General features: G+C 40.9%; 1 protein-coding gene across 2 annotated transcripts in view; it reads left to right on the forward strand.

Moving 5' to 3' along the window:
• The window catches only part of katna1 (katanin p60 (ATPase containing) subunit A 1), a 28,914-nt gene extending 1,753 nt beyond the window's left edge, over positions 1–27,161 (forward strand). Inside the window, exons 2-12 of one of the 2 annotated variants that reach the window (XM_061894091.1) lie at positions 1–62; positions 1,749–1,914; positions 7,481–7,623; positions 10,745–10,919; positions 13,100–13,215; positions 15,189–15,294; positions 15,364–15,522; positions 17,127–17,253; positions 17,320–17,454; positions 20,918–21,044; positions 26,660–27,161. The exon at positions 1–62 is cut by the window's left edge and continues 18 nt beyond it. In XM_061894091.1, coding sequence (XP_061750075.1) covers positions 43–62; positions 1,749–1,914; positions 7,481–7,623; positions 10,745–10,919; positions 13,100–13,215; positions 15,189–15,294; positions 15,364–15,522; positions 17,127–17,253; positions 17,320–17,454; positions 20,918–21,044; positions 26,660–26,858 — 1,473 coding nt within the window. In that variant the 5' untranslated portion in view covers positions 1–42 and the 3' untranslated portion in view covers positions 26,859–27,161. The remainder of the gene's footprint in view (positions 63–1,748; positions 1,915–7,480; positions 7,624–10,744; positions 10,920–13,099; positions 13,216–15,188; positions 15,295–15,363; positions 15,523–17,126; positions 17,254–17,319; positions 17,455–20,917; positions 21,045–26,659) is intronic. The other variant, XM_061894092.1, reaches the window with a different exon arrangement.
• The last annotated feature ends 265 nt before the right edge of the window (positions 27,162–27,426 follow it).

Raw genomic sequence — 27,426 nt, forward strand, 5'->3', positions numbered from 1 at the left:
TTTTCTCCCCCATTTGAAAACGTGGACGTCTGATTCCAATCAATGCAAGTCATCAGAATCAGGTAATACACCAACTTATATTCTTGTCTTCATGAAAGATAGGAATCTATATGTTAAACATGCATGTATATTCATTAAAACACCTTTAACATGTGAACAAAAACCGCAAAATAAATATAAATTATATACTGTATATATAAAGGTATATATATATATATATGATATGTGTGTATGTATATATGAGGTAGATCACCTCGACTTGGTCATTTATTAAGTAATTGATAAACGTTGAAAAACTTATTGGGGTTTTACCATTTAGTGGTCAATTGTAGGGAATATGTACTGTACTATGCAATCTACTAATAAAAGTTTCAATCAATAAAAGCCTACTGAGACTATGGTGCTGTTAAGTTATTGTAGCTCAATTTGTCTTAATTTTTTTTTATTTTAATGTATTATTATTTAATATATAATATTGTTTTAGTTTCGTAAGAGAAATTCCTGGCTCTGAATTTGCTCATTGCTATTTTTATGTTTTTGTGCATTACTAGTTGCCGTAATCATTAAACAAACAGGTTACTCATCAGTTACTCAGTACTTGAGTAGTTTTTTCACCACATACTTTTTACTTTTACTCAAGTAAATATTTGGGTGACTACTCCTTACTTTTACTTGAGTACAATTTCTGGCTACTCTACCCACCTCTGATAATAAATAAATAATATAAGGCGTAACTGTAGCGTCTATTCTATGCGTCTTATAATGCGGTGCGCATTATATATGAACAAAAGTTTTAAAATAGGCCATTCTTTTAAGGTGCGCCTTATAGTGCGGAAAATACGGTAAGTTGAAAAGGATTTGTTGTATTCTCTTTTTATTTACCATTTACACGAGGTGACAACTTCGCTGCTTTTGTAGTTTGTAAAACTAAACGTCAACATGTTTTCTTGCTCACAATTTGTCAGCCGAAGTCTTTTTTCGGAGTTGTTGGAGCGTGCGTTTGATGAGCTTTGAGTCATTCGCCACTTCAATTGCTAAAAAACTGTAAAAATATATTCCAATTGAAAAAAATATATAAAGATAGAACGATAAGATCATATGGACAGACATAAGTGTTTACATTTTGTTTTTTATTTACATTTTGTTTTTTATTTATTATTTTACTTATTTTTTGTCTGGTTTGGTATTTGCTCTGTATCATTCCGTGAGGTGTATATTATATTATTACTATTATTTTCTTGGTTTGGTTTATACTTTATGAAGTTTTGCACTTGTTGTGTTTTTCTTGTGTTTTTTGTTTTTGATTGTTTCATCACATTTGGATATATGTGTCGGCTTAAATGATATTCATGAAGTAAGATAAATGTATTATGTCAAAGGGGGCAGGAAATTATAAGATTTTCTTCATCCTGCTCCTTCTCAGGAATTGTGTGAATTTAAATTGTATAATTGTGATATAATTATTTATCGTTCTAAATGCACATCAATGAATGAGATAAATAAAAATGAAATGAAATGAAATGAACTCTATTTTAGCGTTAAAATAAAACGGTTAAAGGGCAAAGTTTCGCTCCGACTCATGTCGACGTAAACGGACCCTTTTTTTAATAGGAAGGTCTCCATCATGTCTGAAATGTGATGCCAACAAAAGTCAACATTGATGGAAGAGTCGACTTTGTAGCGATGAGAAGAACAAGGTGGATGAGTTGGTTGACATAAAGGAGTACCGACACCTTCTATTTCCACAGGAACATGAGTTTGCGAGAGATCAGTGAGAACGTGACGTTGGCCCGTGAATATGCTCTGCTGGGGAACTACAACTCAGCCAGTGTTCTCTACCAAGGCCTGTTGGAACAAATCAAGAAATATCTGTGCACCACACGGGACGGCAGTCTTCAGCAGAGATGGCAGAAGGTAAGCGTGCTGTCGATATGATCAGATGGCATCCAGTCTCTTTGAAATGAGATTTTCTCATTTAAACGGGGATAGCAGGTCCATTCTATGTGTCATACTTGATCATTTCGCCATATTGCCATATTTTTGCTGAAAAGATTTAGTAGAGAACATCGACGATAAAGTTCACAACTTTTGGTCGCTAATAAAAAAGCCTTGCCTGACGATGTGCGCGTGACGTCACGGGTTGTGGAGCTCCTCACATCTGAACATTGTTTACAATCATGGCCACCAGCAGCAAGAGCAATTCGGACCGAGAAAGCGACGATTTCCCCATTAATTTGAGCGAGGAGGAGAGATTCGTGGATGAGGAAAGTTAGAGTGAAGCACTAAAAAAATAAATAAAGAAAAGGCGACGGCTCCAAGCGGCGGCAGTGGGAGCGTTTCAGATGTAATTAGACACATTTACTAGGATAATTCTGGAAAATCCCTTATCTGCTTATTGTGTTAATAATATTTTAGTGAGATTATAAAGTCGTACCGAACACATTTCCAGTGAGGGTTGGACTCCGCCAAGGCTGTCCTTTGTCACCGATTCTGTTCATAACTTTTATGGACAGAATTTCTAGGCGCAGTCAAGGCGTTGAGGGGTTCCGGTTTGGTAACCGCAGGATTAGGTCTCTGCTTTTTGCAGATGATGTGGTCCTGATGGCTTCATCTGACCGGGATCTTCAGCTCTCACTGGATCGGTTCGCAGCCGAGTGTGAAGCGACCGGAATGAGAATCAGCACCTCCAAGTCCGAGTCCATGGTTCTCACACGGAAAAGGGTGGAGTGCCATCTCCGGGTTGGGGAGGAGACCCTGCCCCAAGTGGAGGAGTTCAAGTACCTAGGAGTCTTGTTCAAGAGTGGGGGAAGAGTGGATCATGAGATCGACAGGCGGATCGGTGCGGCGTCTTCAGTAATGCGGACGTTGTACCGATCCGTTGTGGTGAAGAAGGAGCTGAGCCGGAAGGCAAAGCTCTCAATTTACCGGTCGATCTACGTTCCCATCCTCACCTATGGTCATGAGCTTTGGGTCATGACCGAAAGGATAAGATCACGGGTACAAGCGGCCCAAATGAGTTTGGGTCTCTCCCTTAGAGATAGGGTGAGAAGCTCTGCCATCCGGGAGGAACTCAAAGTAAAGTCGCTGCTCCTCCACATGGAGAGGAGCCAGATGAGGTGGTTCGGGCATCTGGTCAGGATGCCACCCGAACGCCTCCCTAGGGAGGTGTTTAGGGCACGTCCAACCGGTAGGAGGCCACGGGGAAGACCCAGGACACGTTGGGAAGACTATGTCTCCCGGCTGGCCTGGGAACGCCTCGGGTTCCCCCGGGAAGAGCTAGACGAAGTGGCTGGGGAGAGGGAAGTCTGGGTTTCCCTGCTTAGGCTATTGCCCCCGTGACCCGACCTCGGATAAGCGGAAGATGATGGATGGATGGATGGATATAAAGTCATACCTGAATTTGAATTATATTTTTATATAGCGCTTTTTCCTCAAGTGACTCAAAGCGCTTTACATAGTGAAACCCAATATCTAACCAGTGCGGGTGGCACTGGGAGCAGGTGGGTAAAGTGTCTTGCCCAAGGACACAGCGGCATTGATTAACGGCGTGGCGCAGTGGGAGAGTGGCCGTGCGCAACCCGAGGGTCACTGGTTCAAATCCCACTTAGAACCAACCTCGTCACGTCCGTTGTGTCCTGAGCAAGACACTTCACCCTTGCTCCTGATGGGTGCTGGTTGGCGCCTTGCATGGCAGCTCCCTCCATCAGTGTGTGAATGTGTGTGTGAATGTGGAAGTAGTGTCAAAGCGCTTTGAGTACCTTGAAGGTAGAAAAGCGCTATACAAGTACAACCCATTTATTAAGAAGGCAGAAGCGGGGATCGAATCTGCAACCCTCAAGTTGCTGGCACGGCCGCTCATCCAACCGATTTATACCTGAAAGTCGGATGGCTGCGGTGAACGCCAGTGTCTCTGAGAGAAGCCGAGGAGCCAAGATCACAGCAGCCTTTTTGAGCTGCAGCATGAGGTCGCGTAATCCACTCAAGTCTGCTGTAAGAGTCGACTTAATATCACAATTTTCCCATCCAAAAACTTGCTGGTTGACGTACAGAAACGTGTTCGCTTGACCGCTCTGTGTTAAAGGTTCACAACAAACAAAGAAACACCGGCTGTGTTTCGGTGCTAAAGGCAGCTTTCCGCCAACAGCATTCTTCTTTGACGTCTCCATTATTAATTGAACAAATTGCAAAAGATTCAGCAACACAGATGTCCAAAATACTGTTTAATTGCGCGATGAAAAGAGACGACTTTTAGCCGTAAGTGGTGCTGGGCTAATATGTCCCCTCCAACTAATAACGTCACAAACACGCGAATGTCCGCGGGGAATTTTAATTTGTAATTTAGTAAACTAAAAAAGCCGTATTGGCATGTGTTGCAATGTTAATATTTCATCATTGATATATAAACTATCAGACTGCGTGGTCGCTAGTAGTGGCTTTCAGTAGGCTTTTAAAGGGAAACTGCACTTTTTGGGGGAATTGTGCTTATTGTTTTTGATTAATTGATTGAAACTTTTATTAGTAGTTTGCACAGTACAGTACATATTCCCTTCAATTGACCACTAAATGGAAACACCCCGATAAGTTTTTCAACTTGTTTAAGTCGGGGTCCACGTTAATCAATTCATGTTCACAGTCATATTGTTGTTTTTGCATTCTAAAGATAAAAAAAATTATTGAAAGATGCGGCTAGCCATGTAGCTAATGGTAGTAATCCATTCTTCCTCTAAATCACCCTAAAATGCTTCCCAAAACCACCAATAATATACCATATTTTTCCAACTATTAGACACTCTTAAAATCCTTTCATTTTCTCAAAAATCGACAGTGCGTCTCATAACTTGGTGAGTTATGTACGGAATAATTCTGGTTGTGCTTACCGACTTCGAAGCAATTTTATTTGGTACATGGTGTATTGATAGGTGTGACCAGTAAATGGCAGTCACACATAAGCGATATGTGTAGACTGCAATATGACGCCAGTAAACAACACCAAAACTTTAAATGTTCTGTTGAAAATAAAGAACATTACACACGGCACTCAAAAATCCATCAAAATGTTTTAGTACAACTTTGAAGCCGCACAGCTTGATGGTTTGTAAGCCCATTACGGCGAGCGTAGTCAGAGATACAATTATTACAATGGTGTGTGCAAAATAGCACCCATTAGCAGACATAGTACCTGGCGTTTTGTTTGACAATATTATGCAAAAGCAACTTTTCTTACCTTCTGGTACCTGCCGATGTGACTCTCTCAGCTTTTGTCTGTTCCAACGTTTCAGCCTCGCTTCCTGCTTGCTCAGCTTCTATGATTAGTACTTCGTCCTCTGTATATTCAGCTTCAAAAAGTTAAGCTTGTGAATTCTCACAAAAGATGATCAAAATAGTCTGTTGGCGGAAGTGGGAACAAGCGCCTAAGAAGTCTGTTGCTATGAGCACTGGAATCAATGAGTAATATATTCTTATATACTTATAGCATGCATGTAATCCGTACATATATCTATATACTTTTAGTATGCATGTCATATATACACACTTATAGCATACATGTAATATACACATATATCTATATATTTATAGCATGCATGTAATATATACATACGTATATATATATACTTTTAGCATGCATATCATATATACAGTACGTATGTATATATATATATATACTTTTAGCATGCATGTCATATATACACACTTATAGCATACATGTAATATATACATATATCTGTATATATATAACATGCATGTAATATATACGTACGTATATCTATATACTTTTAGCATGCATGTCATATATACATATATACACACTTATAGCATACATGTGATATATACATATGTACATACTTATAGCATGCATGTCATACATACAGTGGGGCAAAAAAGTATTTAGTCAGCCAGCGATTGTGCAAGTTCTCTTCAAAGGATGACAGAGGTCTGTAATTTTCATCATAGGTACACTTCAACTGTGAGAGACAGAATGTGAAAAAAAAATCCAGGAATTCACATTGTAGGATTTTTAATGAATTTACTTGTAAATTATGGTGGAAAATAAGTATTTGGTCAACCATTCAAAGCTCTCACTGATGGAAGGAGGTTTTGGCTCAAAATCTCACGATACATGGCCCCATTCATTCTTTCCTTAACACGGATCAGTCGTCCTGTCCCCTTAGCAGAAAAACAGCCCCAAAGCATGATGTTTCCACCTCCATGCTTCACAGTAGGTGTGGTGTTCTTGGGATGCAACTCAGTGTTCTTCTTCCTCCAAACACCACCAGTTGAGTTTATACCAAAAAGTTCTATTTTGGTTTCATCTGACCACATGACATTCTCCCAATCCTCTGCTGTATCATCCATGTATCCATTTTGGTATAAACTCAACTGGAAGAAGAATACTGAGTTGCATCCCAAGAACACCATACCTACTGTGAAGCATGGGGGTGGAAACATCATGCTTTGGGGCTGTTTTTCTGCTAAGGGGACAGGACGATTGATCCGTGTTAAGGAAAGAATGAATGGGGCCATGTATCGTGAGATTTTGAGCCAAAACCTCCTTTGAATGGTTGACCAAATACTTATTTTCCACCATAATTTACAAATAAATTCTTTAAAAATCCTACAATGTGAATTCCTGGAATTTTTTTTCACATTCTGTCTCTCACAGTTGAAGTGTACCTATGATGAAAATTACAGACCTCTGTCATCATTTTAAGTGGGAGAACTTGCACAATCGCTGGCTGACTAAATACTTTTTTGCCCCACTGTATATATATACACACTTATACATGTAATATATACATATATACACACACTTATAGCATACATGTAATATATACATATATTTATATACTTATAGCAAGCATGTCATATATACATATATCTATATACTTATAGCATACATGTAATATATATATATATATACTTATAGCATACATGTAATATATACATATATACATATATTTATATACTTATAGCAAGCATGTCATATATACATATATCTATATACTTATAGCATACATGTAATATATACATATATATACTTATAGCATACATGTAATATATACATATATATACTTATAGCATACATGTAATATATATATCTATATACTTATAGCATACATGTAATATATACATATATACATATATTTATATACTTATAGCAAGCATGTCATATATACATATATACATATATCTATATACTTATAGCATACATGTAATATATATATATATATACTTATAGCATACATGTAATATATATATATATACATATATCTGTATACTTATAGCATACATGTAATATATACATATATACATATATCTATATACTTGTAGCATGCATAAAGCGTTTTTGTAACCAGAATGTAAAAAAAAAAATTAATCCGTATTCTTGTCTCTCGTAATGAATGTGAGGCAAACTTCCTAAAAAAAGTGAAGTTCCTCTTTTAATGTCATTGCTAATGCTAATGCTAATGATGGTCTCCAGCTGCGGCAGGAAGTGAGTGAGGAGAACCGACAGGTGCAGGTGATCATGTCAACCCTGGAAGGCTTCAAGCTGGACGCGGCGGGGCCCGTTAAACCAATGGACCCGGATGATTTTGAAATTCGGCCGGTTCCTGTAGAACCCAGGTATGGAAGCTTCAGGATCCCTCTTTGGGTTTGAGGGTGTTTTGGTGCAGTGCAAACACTGCAGACTATGTGCACCTTACATGGAACTGTGGAGCTGTCAATCACATGATAGTTGGCTATGCTGCATGTAATGATGTACCACCTGGACACAAAACTATATTGGTCATTTTACATACCCCGTTTCCGTAGTTAGATGTAAATATAAATGAACAACAATGATTTGCAAATCCTTTTCAACCCATATTCAGTTGAATATTCTACAAAGACAACATATTTGATGTTCAAACTGATAATCATTACCTTTAGAATTTAATGCCAGCAACACGTGACAAAGAAGTTGGGAAAGGTGGCAATAAACACTGATAAAGTTGAGGAATGCTCATCAAACACTTATTTGGAACATCGCACAGGTGTGCAGGCTAATTGGGAACAGGTGGGTGCCATGATTGGGTATAAAAATACTTCCCAAAAAATGCTCAGTCTTTCACAAGAAAGGATGGGGCGAGGTACACCCCTTTGTCCACAACTGCGTGAGCAAATAAACAGTTTAAGAACAACCTTTCTCAAAGTGCAATTGTAAGACATTTAGGGATTTCAACATCCACGCTCCATAATATCATCAAAAGGTTCAGAGAATCTGGAGAAATCACTCCACGTAAGCGGCATGGCCGGAAACCAACATTGAATGACCGTGACCTTCCATCCCTCAGACGGCACTGTATCAAAAAGCGATATCAATCTCTAAAGGATATCACCACATGGGCTCAGGAACACTTCAGAAAACCACTGTCATTAAATACAAGTCGTCGCTACATCTCTAAGTGCAAGTTAAAGCTCTACTATGCAAAGGGAAAGCCATTTATCAACAACATCCAGAAACGCCGCCGGCTTCTCTGGGCCCGAGATCATCTAAGATGGACTGATGCAAAGTGGAAAAGTGTTCTGTGGTCTAACGAGTCCACATTTTAAATTGTTTTTGGAAATATTCGAGATTGTGTTGTCCGGACCAAAGGGGAAAAGAACCATCCAGACTGTTATCGACGCAAAGTTCAAAAGCCAGCATCTGTGACGGTATGGGGGTGAATTAGTGCCCAGGCTATGGGTAACTTACACATCTGTAAAGCCACCATTAATGCTGAAAGGTACATACAGGTTTTGGGACAACATATGCTGCCATCTAAGTGCCGTTTTTTTCATGGACGCCCCTGCTTATTTCAGCAAGCCACATTCAGCACGTGTTACAACGCGTGGCTTTGTAAAAAAAAAAGAGTGCGGGTACTTTCCTGGCCTGCATGCAGTCTAGACCTGTCTCCCATGGAAAATGTGTGGCGCATTATGAAGCGTAAAATACGACAGCGGAGACCCCGGACTGTTGAAAGACTGAAGCTTTACGTAAAACAAGAATGGGAAAGAAGTCCAATTTCAAAGCTTCAACAATTAGTTTCTTCAGTTCCCAAACGTTTATTGAGTGTTGTTAAAAGAAAAGGTGATGTAACACAGTGGTGAACATGCCCTTTCCCAACTACTTTGGCATGTTTTGCAGACATGAAATTCTAATGTAATTATTTTTTGCAAAAAAAAAAAAAAGTTTGAGTTTGAACATCAAATATGTTGTCTTTGTAGCATATTCAACTGAATATGGGTTGAAAAGGATTTGCAAATCATTGTATTCTGTTTATATTTACATCTAACACAATTTCCCAACTCATATGGAAACGGGCTATGTATGCAAACATAATGACAAAGTCCATTCGATTCTATTCCTATCAATGCAAGTCATCACAATAATAGCAAATGATATTCTTGTCTTGTGTGTAAGATGTGTAAGTTACCCATGCCTTGGGCACTAATACACCCCCATACCATCACACATGCTGGCTTTTCAACTTTGCGCCTATAACAATCAAAATGGTTATTTTCTTCTTTGTTCCGGATGACACCACGTCCACAGTTTCCAAATAAAATTTGAAATGTGGACTCGTCAGACCACAGAACACTTTTCCACTTTGCATCAGTCCATCTTAGATGAGCTCAGGCCCAGCGAAGCCGGCGGCGTTCCTGGGTGTTGTTGATAAATGGGTTTTGTTCTGCATAGCGGAGTTTTAACTTGCACTTACAGATGTAGCGACCAGCTGTAGTTACTGACAGTGGTTTTATGAAGTGTTCCTGAGCTATGTGGTGATATCCATTACAGACTGATGTTGGTTTTTGATGCAGTACCGCCTGAGAGATCAAAGGTCCCTGATATCATCGCTGACGTGCAGTGATTTCGCCAGATTCTCTGAACATTTTGATGATCTTACAGAAAGTAGATGGTCAAATCCCTAATCCAGCTGGCCACCCACCCGTGATCTGTGCTGTATTGTTGACATCAATGCGCATTAAAATGAACAATAGAGAATGACATCAAGGGATTGATATTTTATGTCACACTACAATACAGTGGGGCAAAAAAGCATTTAGTCAGCCAGCGATTGTGCAAGTTCTCCCACTTCAAAGGATGACAGAGGTCTGTAATTTTCATCATAGGTACACTTCAACTGTGAGAGACAGAATGTGAAGAAAAAAATCCAGGAATTCACATTGTAGGAATTTTAAAGAATTTATTTGTGGATAATAAGTATTTGGTCAACCATTCAAAGGAGGTTTTGGCTCAAAATCTCACGATACATGGCCCCATTCATTCTTTCCTTAACACGGATCAATCGTCCTGTCCCCTTAGCAGAAAAACAGCCCCAAAGCATGATGTTTCCACCCCCATGCTTCACAGTAGGTATGGTGTTCTTGGGATGCAACTCAGTATTCTTCTTCCTCCAAACACGACCAGTTGAGTTTATACCAAAATGGATACATGGATGATACAGCAGAGGATTGGGAGAATGTCATGTGGTCAGATGAAACCAAAATAGAACTTTTTGGTATAAACTCAACTGGTGGTGTTTGGAGGAAGAAGAACACTGAGTTGCATCCCAAGAACACCATACCTACTGTGAAGTACAGACAAGCAATCTGCTCCTTGGTGATAAGAAGCTTGGTAAAAGAGTAAATCTCCATCTTGAGAAAGGTAAGTTGGCAGCACCTTGGTTGTTGAGTTTGACAGACATGGTGTATTTCCCATCAGGCCACCTGCCAACCCTTACAGAGACAACAAAGCCGCCAACAACCGCCTCAGCGTTGCGGTGAGGGCCCAGCAAAGGCAGTCACCACGCGGGGGCAACGGGGACAGAAAAAACCCCCCCAAGGGCAAAGACAAAAAAGAAACAAAAGAAGCTGCTGGCAAAGCAAAGGACGACAAGGTAAAGTTTTGACTTGACACACCACTCGTGGAAAATAACTAGACTGCGTACTTTCTGAGATCGTAATACTGTCTGTGATGTGGAGGTTCTTTTAATATATGCCACAAATACCCGCCAACAGAACAAAACGGGCAACATTAAAGACCTACTGAAAGCCACTACTAGCGACCACGCAGTCTGATAGTTTATATATCAATGATGAAATATTAACATTGCAACACATGCCAATACGGCCTTTTTAGTTTACTAAATTACAATTTTAAGTATCCTGTTGAAAACGTCGCAGTATGATGACGCGTTTGAGGTCTCGGGTTGTCGCGGACATTATTTTCCAGCCCGATCCAAGCTGTAAGTAGTCTGCTTTAATCGCGTAATTACACAGTATTCTGGACATCTGTGTAGCTGAATCTTTTGCAATTTGTTCAATTAATAATGGAGACGTCAAAGAAGAAAGATGTAGGTGGGAAGCTTTTAGTCTTTAGCCACACAAACACATGGTGTTTCCTTGTTTGAAATTCCCGAAAGTGAAGCTTTACTTTGGATCAGAGCGGTCAAGCGAACGTGTCAACCGGCAGTTTTCGGTGAGAAAATGGTGGTAATAAGTCGGCTCTTACGGGGCAAGCGTCCTCCTGCGGCTGCGTGACTTCCCTCAGAGACTCTGGCGTTAACACAACCGTGGCCACACCCCTCCGACTTTCAGGTACTATTTAACCCAATAAAACACTAGCAACACAATAGGCAGATAAGGGATTTCCCAGAATTATCCTAGCAAATGTGTCTGAAAACATTTGAATCGGTCCCACTGCAATTTTTTCTAGTCCTTCACTCTAAATTTCCTCATCCACGAATCTTTCATCCTCGCTCAAATTAATGGGGAAATCGTCGCTTTTTCGGCCCGAATCGCTCTAGCTGCTGCTGGCCATGATTGTAAACAATGTTCAGATGTGAGGAGCCCTACAACCCGTGATGTCACGCGCACATCGTCTGCTACTTCCGGTACAGGCAAGGCTTTTCTATTAGCGACCAAAAGTTAATAACTTTATCGTCGATGTTCTCTATTAAATCCTTTCAGCAAAAAATCGGCAATATCGCGAAATGAGACATAGAATGGACCCGCTATCCCCGTTTAAATAAGAAAATCTCATTTCAGTAGGGCTTTAAAAGGACAGTTCTATCCAAGGAGAGAGAATGCAGCTCTGGCTGTTCTTTGCAGAAGCGAAGAGTCGCCAAACACCAGTACAGTTTCAGAAAACACCAGAAAAAGATGCTAAAGTGGTTGCCCGTTGTTTTTAATAAAGGAAATAGTCACTTAAAGCAGTGGTCCCCAACCACCGGGCCGCAGAAGATTTTTTTATTAATATTTATTTTATTATTTTTATTTTTTTATTAAATCCACATAAAAAAACACAAGATACACTTACAATTAATGCACCAACCCAAAAACGTCCCTTTTTCATGACAAAGAAAAAAATATATATATAAATAGAGAAGGCTGATTTCAATACCGGCAATTTGTAATCGCATAAAGGGCAGAATATTAAGAGCTATTCAGTAGGATTTTAGGTCCAGGCTTACATCACACTCAAATTTTTACTGCATGCCTTTGGTAAGTGCCGGAGTGAGAAGAGGTTTTAAAATAATTAGCGCATGCTTACTTTTACCGCATGCCTTTGGTAAGCGCCGGAGTGAGAAGGGTTTTTCAATTAATTAGCACCCCGGCGGCAATTCAAGGAAAAACTGTACTTTGCGATGACAAAAATGTTTTTAACATTATTATTTTTTTAAACGGCTCACCACAAAAAGGACATGAATGCTTTTAATGAGAATGGAAAAGAAAAATCATGACCTGCAGTGCGTTCGTGTCCTGACAGATTTTGTATTTAATAGGAATACAGAATTTGTATTCCTGCTGTAGGTGCAGTTGCATTCAAAGGAAAGGAGCTACAATTGTGTGTTTCAAATATCAGTTTCGCACATCGATAACACAACATGTGGATTGTTAGCAGCATGGTTTGATTGTGATACTATTATTACTACCTGCATAAATGCTTCTTGTTTTCTGTACATCACATGTTGTACAAGTTAATGCTATTCATATGTTTTTTTTTTAAATATTTATTAATACATTGTAATATGCAGCCTTTTTTGTTTTATTTTTGCTGTTCTGTTGTGTTTCCTAGAGCAAAGGAGAAGGGCAGGAAAAGGAAGTGAAAAGGTTTGACGGAGCAGGATATGACAAAGACTTGGTGGAGGCCCTGGAGAGAGATATTATATCTCAGAATCCAAACGTCAAATGGTGTGTCTTCATATTTTTGTTATTTGCTTTCTGGTTAGGAGTCAATAACACCACTATCCTGTCCCCCCCGCCCCTCCAAAAGGCTGCCAATAACTACCGTATCTTTCGGACCATAGGGCGCACCGGATTAAAAGGTGCACTGTCGATGAGCGGGTCTTTTCAGGTCTATTTTCATCCAAAAGGTGCATTAAAGGAGTCATATTAATATGATTATTTTGTAAATGTAAAAGACTTGCTTGTGGTCTACATAACATGTAATGGTGCTTCTTTGCCCAAAATGTTGCATGAATGATGTTTTACACATCATCTTCAACTCATAGGGCGGCATAGCTCGGTTGGTAGAGTGGCCGTGCCAGCAACTTGAGGGTTGCAGGTTCGATTCCCGCTTCCGCCATCCTAGTCACTGCCGTTGTGTCCTTGGGCAAGACACTTTACCCACCTGCTCCCAGTGCCACCCACACTGGTTTAAATGTAACTTAGATATTGGGTTTCACAATGTAAAGTGCTTTGAGTCACTAGAGAAAAGCGCTATATAAATATAATTCACTTCACTTCACATTTTCTTCAGGATGCACCGTTTTGTGGGCGCTTTTATTTACGTGCCTCCACTCGGACAGAGTCATATTTGTTGTAGCGGTGTAGCGTGCAAGGACGAGAGTGTAAGAAGTGTCAAAAGATGGCGCTAAACTGTTTTAATGACATTCAGACTTTACTTCAATCAATAACGGAGCAGCAACAACAACACCCGAAATGTGCACCGTGACCGTAACTCTTTAATAAGTAAAGTTCCTTGGGCGAATAATATCAGCTCACTACACCGGTATGTTTTAGTGCTTTCATGGTGAAGTTACTGACAGATATAAGTAAGAACTTTACACTACTTTATATTAGAAATGGCAACAGTGGAGGATGAATGTCACATAAAAAGAAGACGGCGTCGACACAGATTTTGCAATTTTTCAAGACTTATGCAGATCCCAAATAAAGATCAGCAGGTACCAGAAGGTAAGAAAAGTTTTTTTTTTCATAACATTGTGAAACAAAAGCCCAGATAATGTCTTACCTTCATACACACACACACTCCTATATTTAATGCGGCGACAATTCATCAAGCGGTGCGGCTTCCTCGCTTATCGAAGATGTACGAAAAACATTTCGACAGATTTTCGACCGCCGTGTGTAATGTTCCATATTTTCAATGGAGCATATAAAATGTTGGTGTTGTTCACTTCACTGCCGTCGTATTGCAGCCTACACATATCTCTTATGTGTGACTGCCATCTACCGGTCACACTTATCATTACACCCCGTACCATAAAATTGCTGCGAGGTCAGCAAGCACAACCAGAATTATTCCGTACAGTTTTGCGGAAATGAAAGGAGTTTAAGTGCGCCTTATAGTCCGAAAAATACGGTACCTGTTTCTCAGTTGTAGTACACTTCCCCACCACATGTGGCACTGATGACCACATCAAACAGAAGACGTCAGATGTTTCTTTAGCGCCAAAATGATGACTAAAGTGGTGAACCTGTATTTTTTTTCCTTTTGCACTTAAATTTTATCGACATTTTAAGAAAAATATTTATTTCGTTAAAATGGATTTATTATAGCACTGTGTTATTGTGTGCAAGTGTATTTTTCATCAGTTGTTATGAGTCCCTTCTTATGCAGTGTAACTGTTTACTTTTTATTTTTTGTGTTCAACCTGACCAAAGACTTGATAACAGTTTTAGGGATCAACACATGGTTTCATATCATTTGACAAAGTTGTAGTTTTAAGTAGGTTAGATAAAAGGATTGAATATGATTACTATCAAGTGTGGGATTACTAATTCAGCATTAAAAAGCTTAAGAACCCCCTGCTATACAGTGTTTGGTCTTACAGACTGGCGATCATAGTTGTACCTTCCTTTTGACATTAGCATGTTATTAGCATTTTATTTAGGAGTTATTGAGTTATTGTATTTTTCAGGGACGACATTGCGGACCTGGATGACGCGAAGAAGCTCCTGAAAGAAGCAGTAGTGTTGCCAATGTGGATGCCAGCCTTTTTCAAAGGCATACGCAGACCCTGGAAGGTATTTGGGGATGACCGTGTCAAGTGTTGTACTGTATGCAAGGCACGTACCTGACATGTCTCACTCCAGGGAGTGCTCATGGTGGGACCTCCCGGCACAGGGAAAACACTTTTGGCAAAAGCCGTGGCCACCGAATGCAGGACCACGTTCTTCAACGTCTCCTCCTCCACTCTCACCTCCAAGTATCGAGGAGAGTCGGAAAAACTGGTGCGCCTGCTGTTTGAAATGGTAAGACCTTCCCGCCGGGTCACTGCTTTTCAGTTCCAATGATTGTATGATTACAAGTGCCCCAATTTTACCAGTTTTTTGCTACAATGTGGGTTACTGTCAGCTTCAAACACTGATGACATCTATTAAACAGACAAGAAGCAAGGAATCATGCAGAGACAGTTAGATTTTACTCATGAGGAGAGACGTATTGGGCTGTACACTTAGTTACAGTTCCAACCTACGCTCTAAGGCAGTGGTTTTCAACCTTTTTTCAGTCATGTACCCCCTGTGAACATTTTTTTTAATTCAAGCACCCCCTAATCAGAGCGAAGCATTTTTAGTTGAAAAAAACAGATAAAGAAGTAAAATACAGCACTATGTCATCAGTTTCTGATTTATTAAATTGTATAACAGTGCAAAATATTGCTTATTTGTAGTGGTCTTTCTGGAACTATTTAGAAAAAAAGGTTTTTAAAAATAACTAAAACCTTGTTGAAAAATAAACAAGTGATTCAATGATAAATAAAGATTTCTACACATAGAAGTAATCATCTGGATTCATCAACTTCATTCTAAACATTTCTTCACAAAAAAAGAAACCTTTAACATCAATATTTATGGAACATGTCCACAAAAAAATCCAGCTGTCAACACAGAATATTGCATTGTTGCATTTCTTTTCACAGTTTATGAACTTACATTCATATTATGTTGAAGTATTATTCGATAAATATATTTATAAAGGATTTTTGCTATTTTTAGAATATTATAAAAAAATCTCACGTACCCCCTGCCATACCTTCAGGTACCCTCAGGGGTACGCGTACCCCCATTTGAGAACCACTGCTCTAAGGCACAGCCCACGTGCTCCTCTATTTATCTGGGAGGTCGCTGGTTACATCACTGAGGCTGCCTCAGAAGGAAGGGGGTAATCTCAGCAGCCCCAGTTAGGCACTGGGAGCAGGTGGGTAAAGTGTCTTGCCCAAGGACACAACGGCAGTAACTAGGATGGCACAGGCGGGAATCGAACCTGCAACCCTCAAGTTGCTGACACGGCCACTCTACCAACCGAGCTATACCGCCCCAAGTTGTCCCTTTGCACAGATAGAAACCTGCAACTTCAGCACAATTGATAATAACTATAGTAACAGCCTTTAAGCATAAGAGTTGTGTGATAACTTACACATAGTTATTCTAACAGTTCCGCCCGATTGTCGCTGACATAGGCACCAGCGCCCCCAAAAGGGGATAAGCGGTAGAAAATGGATGGAGTTTTCATGCCTCCCAACCGCTAGTTAGCGTAGCACAAAAGACCTAGCAAACAGTGAAACACAGAAAAAAAAGCACTTTGTGGCGCATAATTATGTGGAATTAGCGTTTTTAATTTTCATAAATTTTTACATTTCTTTTTTTTCTGTCAAGATGAGACGTACATGAATGAGAAATAAAATGTATTAGAACGGAGTGAAAGGGTTCTGAATACTTTCTGTGCTCAGTGAAAAGTGACTCAAGCCGAACCCCAAAAACATGGCCGTTAAATAAAAGTGAACATCTAGTTTTCTTCGCCGCAAACCTACTGTTCACGCCTCCACCGCAACCTTTGTCCCGCTACGCTTTTGCAGGCTCGCTTCTATGCTCCCACGACCATCTTCATCGACGAGATCGACTCCATGTGCAGCCGCAGGGGAACCTCAGAGGAACACGAGGCCAGTCGGAGGGTCAAGGCGGAGCTGCTGGTGCAGATGGACGGTAGACCGAGGAAATACTCAAAGTGTCAAGTTCAACCTGGAAACTGCCAATGTGTTTTCCACGTAGGTGTCGGGGGAGCGTCAGAAAACGAGGACCCTTCGAAAATGGTGATGGTGCTGGCTGCCACCAACTTCCCCTGGGACATAGACGAGGCTCTGAGAAGACGTCTGGAAAAGAGGATCTACATTCCTCTTCCTTCCGGTACATCTCTTCTTAATCATGCTCCAACATGATGAATACGAGTATTTGATTTTTCTACAATAATACCCTGACAACTGTTTAATACCACCCTATGCGGGGTCCCAGCTGGGTAATCCCACTCGACCCCCTTCAACACAAATGAGTATTTACTACCTCAGCTTGACATTCCGATCATTCCTGCTCCTTTCATTTCTTCCTGAGCCCCAGTAAACCAGAAGTAATCCTGATGGAATTATTACTGCCTCTTATTAATCGAAGGACGTTCTCTGGTGCCGTTCAGGAACTGGCTTTCACTTTTTGAGTTTGTCAAATGTGCTGATTCATCATTTTGTGTGCCCGAGAGATACATGCTAATGAGAACTTTTTGACGGACAAAAAGTTTTACAGTTTATCCCGTGTTTCTGCTAAAGCACACATCTCTTTGTGCAAAATGTGTCTTAAATTCTTCCAGAGCTGGCCCACACCCAGACATTCTACATGCAGCTTGTGAGAAACAAGATGTGTTATTTTCAGTGCCTGTGCACCAAATCATTTATATTAAGAAATAACATGATGGAAATGAGTACGGTTACAAACCCCGTTTCCATATGAGTTGGGAAATTGTGTTAGATGTAAATATAAACGGAATACAATGATTTGCAAATCCTTTTCAACCCATATTCAGTTGAATATGCTACAAAGACAACATATTTGATGTTCAAACTGATAAACATTTTTTTTTTGCAAATCATTAACTTTAGAATTTGATGCCAGCAACAGGTGACAAAGAAGTTCTGAAAGGTGGCAATAAATACTGATAAAGTTGAGGAATGCTCGTCAAACACTTATATGGAACATCCCACAGGTGTGCAGGCTAATTGGGAACAGGTGGGTGCCATGATTGGGTATAAAAGCAGCTTCCATGAAATGCTAAGTAATTCCCAAACAAGGATGGGGTGAGGGTCACCACTTTGTAAGCAAATTGTCGAACAGTTTTAGAACAACATTTCTCAACGAGCTATTGCAAGGAATTTAGGGATTTTACCATCTACGGTCCGTAAAATCATCAAAAGGTTCAGAGAATCTGGAGAAATCACTGCACGTAAGCGATGATATTACGGACCTTTGATACCTCAGGCAATACGGCATAAAAAAACCGACATCGGTGTGTAAAGGATATCACCACATGGGCTCAGGAACACTTCATAAAACCACTGTCAGTAACTACAGTTGGTCGCTACATCTGTAAGTGCAAGTTAAAACTCTACTATGCAAAGCGAAAGCCATTCATCAACAACACCCAGGAACGCCGCCGGCTTTGCTGGGCCCGAGCTCATCTAAGATGGACTGATGCAAAGTGGAAAAGTGTTCTGTGGTCTGACGAGTCCACATTTCAAATTATATTTGGAAACTGTGGACGTGGTGTCCTCTGGAACAAAGATGAAAATAACCATCCAGATTGTTATAGGCGCAAAGTTGAAAAGCCAGCATCTGTGATGGTATGGGGGTGTATTAGTGCCCAAGGCATGGGTAACTTACACATCTGTGAAGGCACCATTAATGCTGAAAGGTACATACAGGTTTTGGAGCAACATATGTTGTCGTCCAAGCAACGTTATGGACGCCCCTGCTTATTTCAGCAAAACAATGCCAATTCATAGTAAAAGAGTGCGGGTACTTTCCTGGCCGGCCTGCAGTCCAGACATGTCTCCCATGGAAAATGTGTGGCGCATTATGAAGCGTAAAATACGACAGCGGACTGTTGAAGGACTGAAGCTCTACATAAAACAAGAATGGGAAAGAATTCCACTTTCAAAGCTTCAACAATTAGTTTCCTCAGTTCCCAAACGTTTATTGAATGTTGTTAAAAGAAAAGGTGATGTAACACAGTGGTGAACATGCCCTTTCCCAACTACAAAAAATAAAGTTTATCAGTCTGAACATCAAATATGTTGTCTTTGTAGCATATTCAACTGAATATGGGTTGAAAAGGATTTGCAAATCATTGTATTCTGTTTATATTTACATCTAACATAATTTCCCAACTCTTATGGAAACAGGGTTTGTATGTGACTATTATCATTTGAGTGAATTTTGAGACATTTCTGTCCATTCTCCATCCAAACCTTCCTTCAAAACAACTCCGAAGGGGCCAGGGGTGTTTGACATGAAACTAATCCGGCTCATGTGAGAAGGGTCCTGTGGAAACACATTTGAATGTAAATGACACAAATGATATTGATGTTGGGGAGTCCAACACCTTAAAATTTTATGCACAATTGTAACAACTACTGCAGCATTCATTTCCCTCAGTCTGCTTTGCTAAAGAAGATTTACCGTATTTCCTTGAATTGCCGCCGGGTATATAGTATGTGCCTGCCTAGAATTACTGCCGGGTCAAACCCGTTCCGCAAATAATTATTTTTATTAGCGCATGTCTAGAATTTCCACCGGGTCAAACTCGTCACGTCACGAGTGACACTTCACCTGTCATCATTTTCAAAATGGTGGAGGCTGATTTCAGTTATTTGAAATCACATAAAGGGAAGAAGATTAAGAGCTATTCAGTAAAATTTAAGGTCCAAGCTATCGAATATGCTAAAAAGAACAGTAAGCAGCTATGTTTTATTAATATACCGTAGCTGCGTGTGTCAAATATGAGTCATTAAATGACTCCCGCCTCCTGGTGGTAGAGGGCGCTAGTGATCCTTCTTGCGACTACTCGGCTGCAGAAGAAGTGACAACAGCGATCGTTTGTTTTTTCCTCTCGCTTGCACTTTTAACATGGAGGATTACATCCATCCATCCATTTTCTACCGCTTATTCCCTTTCGGGGTCGCGGGGGGCGCTGGCGCCTATCTCAGCTACAATCGGGCGGAAGGCGGGGTACACCCTGGACAAGTCGCCACCTCATCGCAGGGCCAACACAGATAGACAGACAACATTCACACTATCTAAAATAAAACCGTTTTCTAAACTGGACTTTCAATGGAAGCAGGAGGTAATAAAGGAAGATCTCCATCGAGACAGAGACTTTTAAAACTGAAGAAAGATAAGGAAGACTTCTATAAACAAGTTATCGATGCTTTTGATCAGAAGGAGCTGCGCATGGACTTCATTTATAAGTAAAGGTAAGACAATATTATTTTTTTTTAATTAAATGTGCTTTTCATGGTGGTATCCTTACATCACACTCAAATGTATAAGCGCAGGCCTAAATTTACCGCATACCTTTGGTAAGCAATCGGAGTGAGAAGAGGTTTTAAATTAATTAGCGCCCCGGTGGCCATTCAAGGAAATACGGTACCTTCTTTTTCATTTCCTGACATGAGCTTCTCTCTTTGTTATTGTAGCTTGTGTTGACTTCTTAGAGACCCAGTATTGACAATCGCTCTGCTCGATCTTTGAGCGTTTGGAACGAGCTCGCTGCGGGGAAAACGACTTCTGAACGTGGAATATTCTTACACACTTGTTGTTCTTTCAGGCTCAGGGCGGGTGGAGCTGCTGCGGATTAACCTGAAGGAGTTGGAGCTGGCCAGTGATGTGAATATGGACAAGATCGCTGAGCAGATGGAAGGTTACTCAGGAGCTGACATCACCAATGTGTGCAGGTCAGATTCTTACAGACGCACAGACTAATATCTGGATATGTTTCGGCCATGTGACCAAACACCAGGGGTGCCCATTACGTCGATCGCGAGCTACCAGTCGACCGCGGGGGGTGTGTCAGTCGGTCTCCAGCCAGGCTTTTAAAAAAAAATAGACCTAAAAATTAGTAATCATCAATCTTCACCAAGACGTCACTTAAATGACATTCACGGTACCGGAGGGTCTTGTGAGATGACGCTGGCTGCTGCAAGATCATTATTATGAAAATATGACCGAGAGGAAGGCGAGAAACACTTTTTATTTCAACAGACTCTCCTTCCGTCAAAACTCTAAAGGCCGACTGCACATTTCCTATCTTCACAATAAAAGCCCTGCTTCACGCTGCCTGCGCTAACTAAATACAGAGTCTCGGAAAACTGGCGTGCACAAGCGATCCCTCAGAAAGCTGGCGTGCACATCACTTGTGCACGCCAGCTTTCCGAGACTCTTATTTTGTTAGCGCAGGCAGCATGAAGCAGGGCTTTTGTTGTGAAGATAGGAAATGTGCAGTCGGCCTTTAGAGTTTTGACGGAAGGGACGGCGCGAGAGTCTGTTGAAATAAAAAGTGTTTCTCGCCTTCCTCTCTGTCATTTTTTCATAATAATGAACTGGCAGCAGCCAGCGTCGTCTCACAAGACCCTCGGGTGCCGTGAATGTCAATCAAGCAAGCTACGGAATTTGCCGCCAATGTTTTTCTTGTAAAGTGTATGGAAGCTGGATGAATTAGATGCCAAAAACCAACCACTTTCATGTGGTATCGTACAGAAAGGACAACTTTTTTTCTCCTCCATTTGAAAATGTGGGCGTTATCATCATTACTGTCTGATTCCAATCAATGCAAGTCATCAGAATCAGGTAATACACCAACTTATATTCTTGTCTTTGTGAAAGAAAGACATCTATATGTGTTACACATGCTTGTATTATCATTAAACACATTTAACTTGTTTACAAAAATGTCTCTTTCATAAATAAATAAATATAAATGATATATATAAATGAGGTAGATCCCCCTCGAGTTGGTCAATTGAAAAGTAGCTCGCCTGCAGAAAAAGTGTGGGCACCCCTGCCATACACCATATATACGTGGATATTTGGCCTTAGCCTTGAATGAACACTTGATGCATATAATCACAGCAGTATGATGATTCTATGTGTCTACATTCAAACATTCTTCTTCATACTGCATTCATCATATATGCTACTTTTAAAGACCTACTGAAATGAGATGTTCTTATTCAAACGGGGATAGCAGGTCCATTCTATGTGTCATACTTGATCATTTTGCCATATTTTTGCTGAAAGGATTTAGTAGAGAACATCCACGATAACGTTCCCAACTTTCGGTGCTAAGAGAAAAGCCCTGCCTCTACGTTTGATGGCTCCTCACATATTCACATTGTTTTTAACGGGAGCCTCCAACAAAAGTGCTAATCGGACCGAGAAAATGACAATTTCCCCATTAATTTGAGCGAGGGTGAATTGATAGCGACGGACTAGAAAAAAAACAAAAACGTGATTGCATTGGGACGGATTCCGATGTTTTTAGACACATTTACTAGGATAAATCTGGGAAATCCCTTATCTTTCTATTGTGTTGCTAGTGTTTTAGTGAGTTAAATAGTACCTGATAGTCGGAAGGGTGTCTCCACGGGTGTGTTTACCGCGCAGTGTCTCAGGGGAAGTCGACGGCAGCTTTATGGACGGCCCAAGCTCAGCTTTTCTGCGGTAAGAACTGACTTTTTAACCACAATTTTCTCACCGAAACCTGGTTGACATGTGGTCGGGATCCATGTTCTCTTTAACCGCGCTCAGATCCATAGGAAAGTTTCACCTCCAGGAATTTTAAACAAGGAACACATGCACCTGGGGATAGGTTGATTGGCAACACTAAATGGTCCGTCTGTCTGTGTTGGCCCTGCGATGAGGTGGCGACTTGTACAGGGTGTACCCCGCCTTCCGCCCGATTGTAGCTGAGATAGGCGCCAGCGACCCCAAAAGGGAATAAGCGGTAGAAAATGGATGGAATCACCGTGTGTTTGTGTGGCTAAAGGGTAAAGCTTCCCATCTACATCTTTCTTCTTTGACGTCTCCAATATTAATTGAACAAATTGCAAAAGATTCAGCAACACAGATGTCCAGAATACTGTGTAATTATGCGGTTAAAGCAGACGACTTTTAGCTGTGTGTGTGTGCAGCGGTCATACTTCCTAAAAACCCGTGACGTCTTACGTACACGTCATCATTACACAATGTTCCGAAGACGAAACCCCCCGGGAAATTTAAAATTGTAATTTAGTAAACTAAAAAGGCCGTATTGGCATGTGTTGCATTGTTAATATTTCATCATTGATATATAAACTATCAGACTGTGTGGTGGGTAGTAGTGGCTTTATGTAGGCCTTTAATGCAAAGAGGGAAACCACAACTAAAAGTGTATTTATTAAACATTTATTAAGCAGTGGCACGAACAGTGCAAGATTGTCAGACGTTTTAAAACAAGCTATGAGTGCACTTTTGTGCATGATGTCACTAAGATGACTTATCACGCAATTAAAGTACACTTTTTGTACAGAACGCCACTACAATTGTTAAAGGGGAACATTATCAGCAGACCTATGTAAGCGTCAATATATACCTTCATGGTGCAGAAAAAAGACCATCTATTTTTTCAACCGATTTCCGAACTCTAAATGGGTGAATTTTGGCGAATTAAACGCCTTTCTGTTTATCGCTCTGGAGGCGATGACGTCAGAATGTGACGTCACCGAGGTAACACACCCGCCATTTTCATTTTCAACACATTACAAACACCGGGTCTCAGCTCTGTTATTTTCGACTATTTTTTGGAACCTTGGAGACATCATGCCTCGTCGGTGTGTTGTCGGAGGGTGTAACAACACTAACAGGGAGGGATTCAAGTTGCACCACCGGCCCGAAGATGCGAAATTGTCTGCCGCCAGACCCCCATTGAATGTGCCAGAGTGTCTCCACATTTTACCGGCGATGCTAAAGCAGACATGGCACAGAGATGTATGGATAACCTGCAGATGCATTTGCAACGATAGTCAACGAGATCACAAAGGTGAGTTTTGTTGCTGTTGACTGCCAGCTAATCAATGCTAACATGCTATTTACCGACGGTGCTAAAGCAGACATGGCACAGAGATGTATGGATAACCTGCAGATGCATTTGCAACTATATTACGTTTCCTTCCACCCACATTTAATGCGAAACAAACACTTACCAATCGACGGATTTAAGTTGCTCCAGTGTCACAAGATGCGAAAGTCCTGATCGTTTTACCGGCGATGCTAACGCAGCTATTCGGCCATGCTATGACTATGAATTCGCTCAGTTTCTTCTTCAATACTTTCATACTCCAACCATCTGTTTCTACACATGCGTAATCTGTTGAGTCGCTGAAATCCGAGTCTGAATCCGCGCTAATGTCGCTATATCTTGCTGTGCTATTCCCATTGTTTTTTTATATTGGCAGCACTGTGTGACGTCACAGGGAAATGGATAGTGCCATCGCAAATAGCAAAAATCGAGCACTTTAAAGCTTTTTTTTTAGGGATTTTCGGGGACCGGTAAAATTTTGAAAAAAAATTCAAAAAATACCACGCGCCACTGGGAACTGATTTTTATTGTTTTTAACCCTTTTGAAATTGTGATAACGTTCCCCTTTAAAAACCGATAAAGTGCGCTTTTGTGCATGATGTCAAACAAGATATTTCAATAAGTGTCAAATAAAAATGAGCTGCTCCTGCGGACGTTATCTCCTTCTGTAGTTTACTATTTTTTTCATAAGGTGTTGATGTGGAAATGGTTGCTTGGGTATTTTGTTGGTGTGGCACCGAATGGAAATGTTGACATGCGGAGTTTCAAGCACTCTTCATTCTCTAGCGGGCGACTTTTCAAATGATGCTCCAAATTAGCAGTGCTGCTACTTTGCTTTTACAACTAAAATATATTAGTATTATTCATATTATTGTTATTATTTCTCATACACAGTCCAGAGTAGGCAGACTCACAATACGGAGGTCCTGCAGTCTTGGGTTCAATCCCAAGCTAGTGTGTGAATGTGAGTGTGAATGTTGTCTGTCTATCTGTGTTGGCCCTGTGATGAGGTGGCGACTTGTCCAGGGTGTACACTGCCTTCCGCCCGATTGTAGCTGAGATAGGCGCCAGCGCCCCCGGCGACCCCAAAAGGGAATAAGCGGTAGAAAAATGGATAGAGTCTAGAGTAGGACTGAGTGGAATCCTGATGATCAAGTCGGACCATCCGCAATTGAAAGAACATGTTAATACTCAATCATCAATCAATCAATGTTTACTTATATAGCCCTAAATCACTAGTGTCTCAAAGGGCTGCACAAACCACCACGACATCCTCGGTAGGCCCACATAAGGGCAAGGAAAACTCACACCCAGTGGGACGTCGGTGACAATAATGATCCAGTGGGACGTCTGTGACAATAATGATTATGAGAACCTTAGAGAGGAGGAAAGCAATGGATGTCGAGCGGGTCTAACATGATACTGTGAAAGTTCAATCCACAATGGATCCAACATAGTCGCGAGAGTCCAGTCCAAAGCGGGTCCAACTCAGCAGCGAGAGTCCCGTTCACAGCGGAGCCAGCAGGAAACCATCCCAAGCGGAGGCGGATCAGCAGCGCAGAGATGTCGAGGCGGATCAGCAGCGCAGAGATGTCCCCAGCCGATACACAGGCAAGCAGTACATGGCCACCGGATCGGACCGGACCCCCTCCACAGGGGAGAGTGGGACATAGAAGAAAAAGAAAAGAAACAGCAGATCAACTGGTCTAAAAAGGGAGTCTATTTAAAGGCTACAGTATACAAATGAGTTTTAAGATGAGACTTAAATGCTTCTACTGAGGTGGCATCTCGAACTGTTACCGGGAGGGCATTCCAGAGTACTGGAGCCCGAACGGAAAACGCTCTATAGCCCGCAGACTTTTTTTGGGCTTTGGGAATCACTAACAAGCCGGAGTCCTTTGAACGCAGATTTCTTGCCGGGACATATGGTACAATACAATCGGCAAGATAGGATGGAGCTAGACCGTGTAGTATTTTATACGTAAGTAGTAAAACCTTAAAGTCACATCTTAAGTGCACAGGAAGCCAGTACAGGCGTAATGTGATCAAACTTTCTTGTTCTTGTCAAAAGTCTAGCAGCCGCATTTTGTACCAACTGTAATCTTTTAATGCTAGACATGGGGAGACCCGAAAATAATACGTTACAGTAATCGAGACGAGACGTAACAAACGCATGGATAATGATCTCAGTGTCTTTAGTGGACAGAATGGAGCGAATTTTAGCGATATTACGGAGATGAAAGAAGGCCGTTTTAGTAACGCTTTTAATGTGTGACTCAAAGGAGAGAGTTGGGTCGAAGATAATACCCAGATTCTTTACCGTGTCGCCTTGTTTAATTGTTTGGTTGTCAAATGTTAGAGTTGTATTATTAAATAGAGGTCGGTGTCTACTGTTGTCGACTAAGGGAAAGGTCGGATTTTCAAAATAAAAGAGTGATTTTTGCGACACCGCAGGGATGCTTCCCTCATGGCCATGAGGCGGCGAATCGAGGGGCTCACGCCGGAGGAAATCCGCAACATCCCCCGGGACGAGATGCACATGCCCACCACCATGGAGGACTTTGAAGCCGCCTTGAGGAAAGTTTCCAAGTCGGTGTCTGCGGCCGACCTGGAGAAGTACGAGAAGTGGATCGAGGAGTTTGGGTCGTGTTAAAAAGGGCCAAGACATCAAGGTAACTCTTGCGGAGCGAACTGTAATGGTGGCTAAATTGTCACAAAGGACGGATTAGAGATGAGCGCACACACACACACACACACACACACACACACTAACCACAGAAGCCTGACGTATATTCCTGTGCCTTCAATCCATTTTTGTGTATCTAGGACACTAAAAGGTCATTATTTTTTAGAGCACTTGCTTGTATATTGAAAACTGTGCTCATTATAACCAACAAATGCATAAAAATCATAGTATATAAGTATATTTATATAAATAAAGTCAACTTTGACCTGATTGAACGTGGAAATATCTGAGTCAGGACAACTATCTGGTCACTGAACAATGTAGACCAGGGGTCAGCAACCTTTTTGAAACCAAGAGCTACTTCTTGGGTACTGATTAATGCCAAAGGGCTACCAGTTTGATACACACTTAAATAAATGGCCAGAAATAGCCAATTTGCTCAGTTTACCTTTTAATAAATAAATCTATATATATAAAAAAATGGGTATTTCTGTCTGTCTTTCCGTCCTTTTACGGAAGGTTTTTTGTAGAGAAT

The sequence above is a fragment of the Nerophis ophidion genome, linkage group LG03, assembly GCF_033978795.1.
Source record: "Nerophis ophidion isolate RoL-2023_Sa linkage group LG03, RoL_Noph_v1.0, whole genome shotgun sequence".
Classification (NCBI taxonomy): domain Eukaryota; kingdom Metazoa; phylum Chordata; class Actinopteri; order Syngnathiformes; family Syngnathidae; genus Nerophis; species Nerophis ophidion.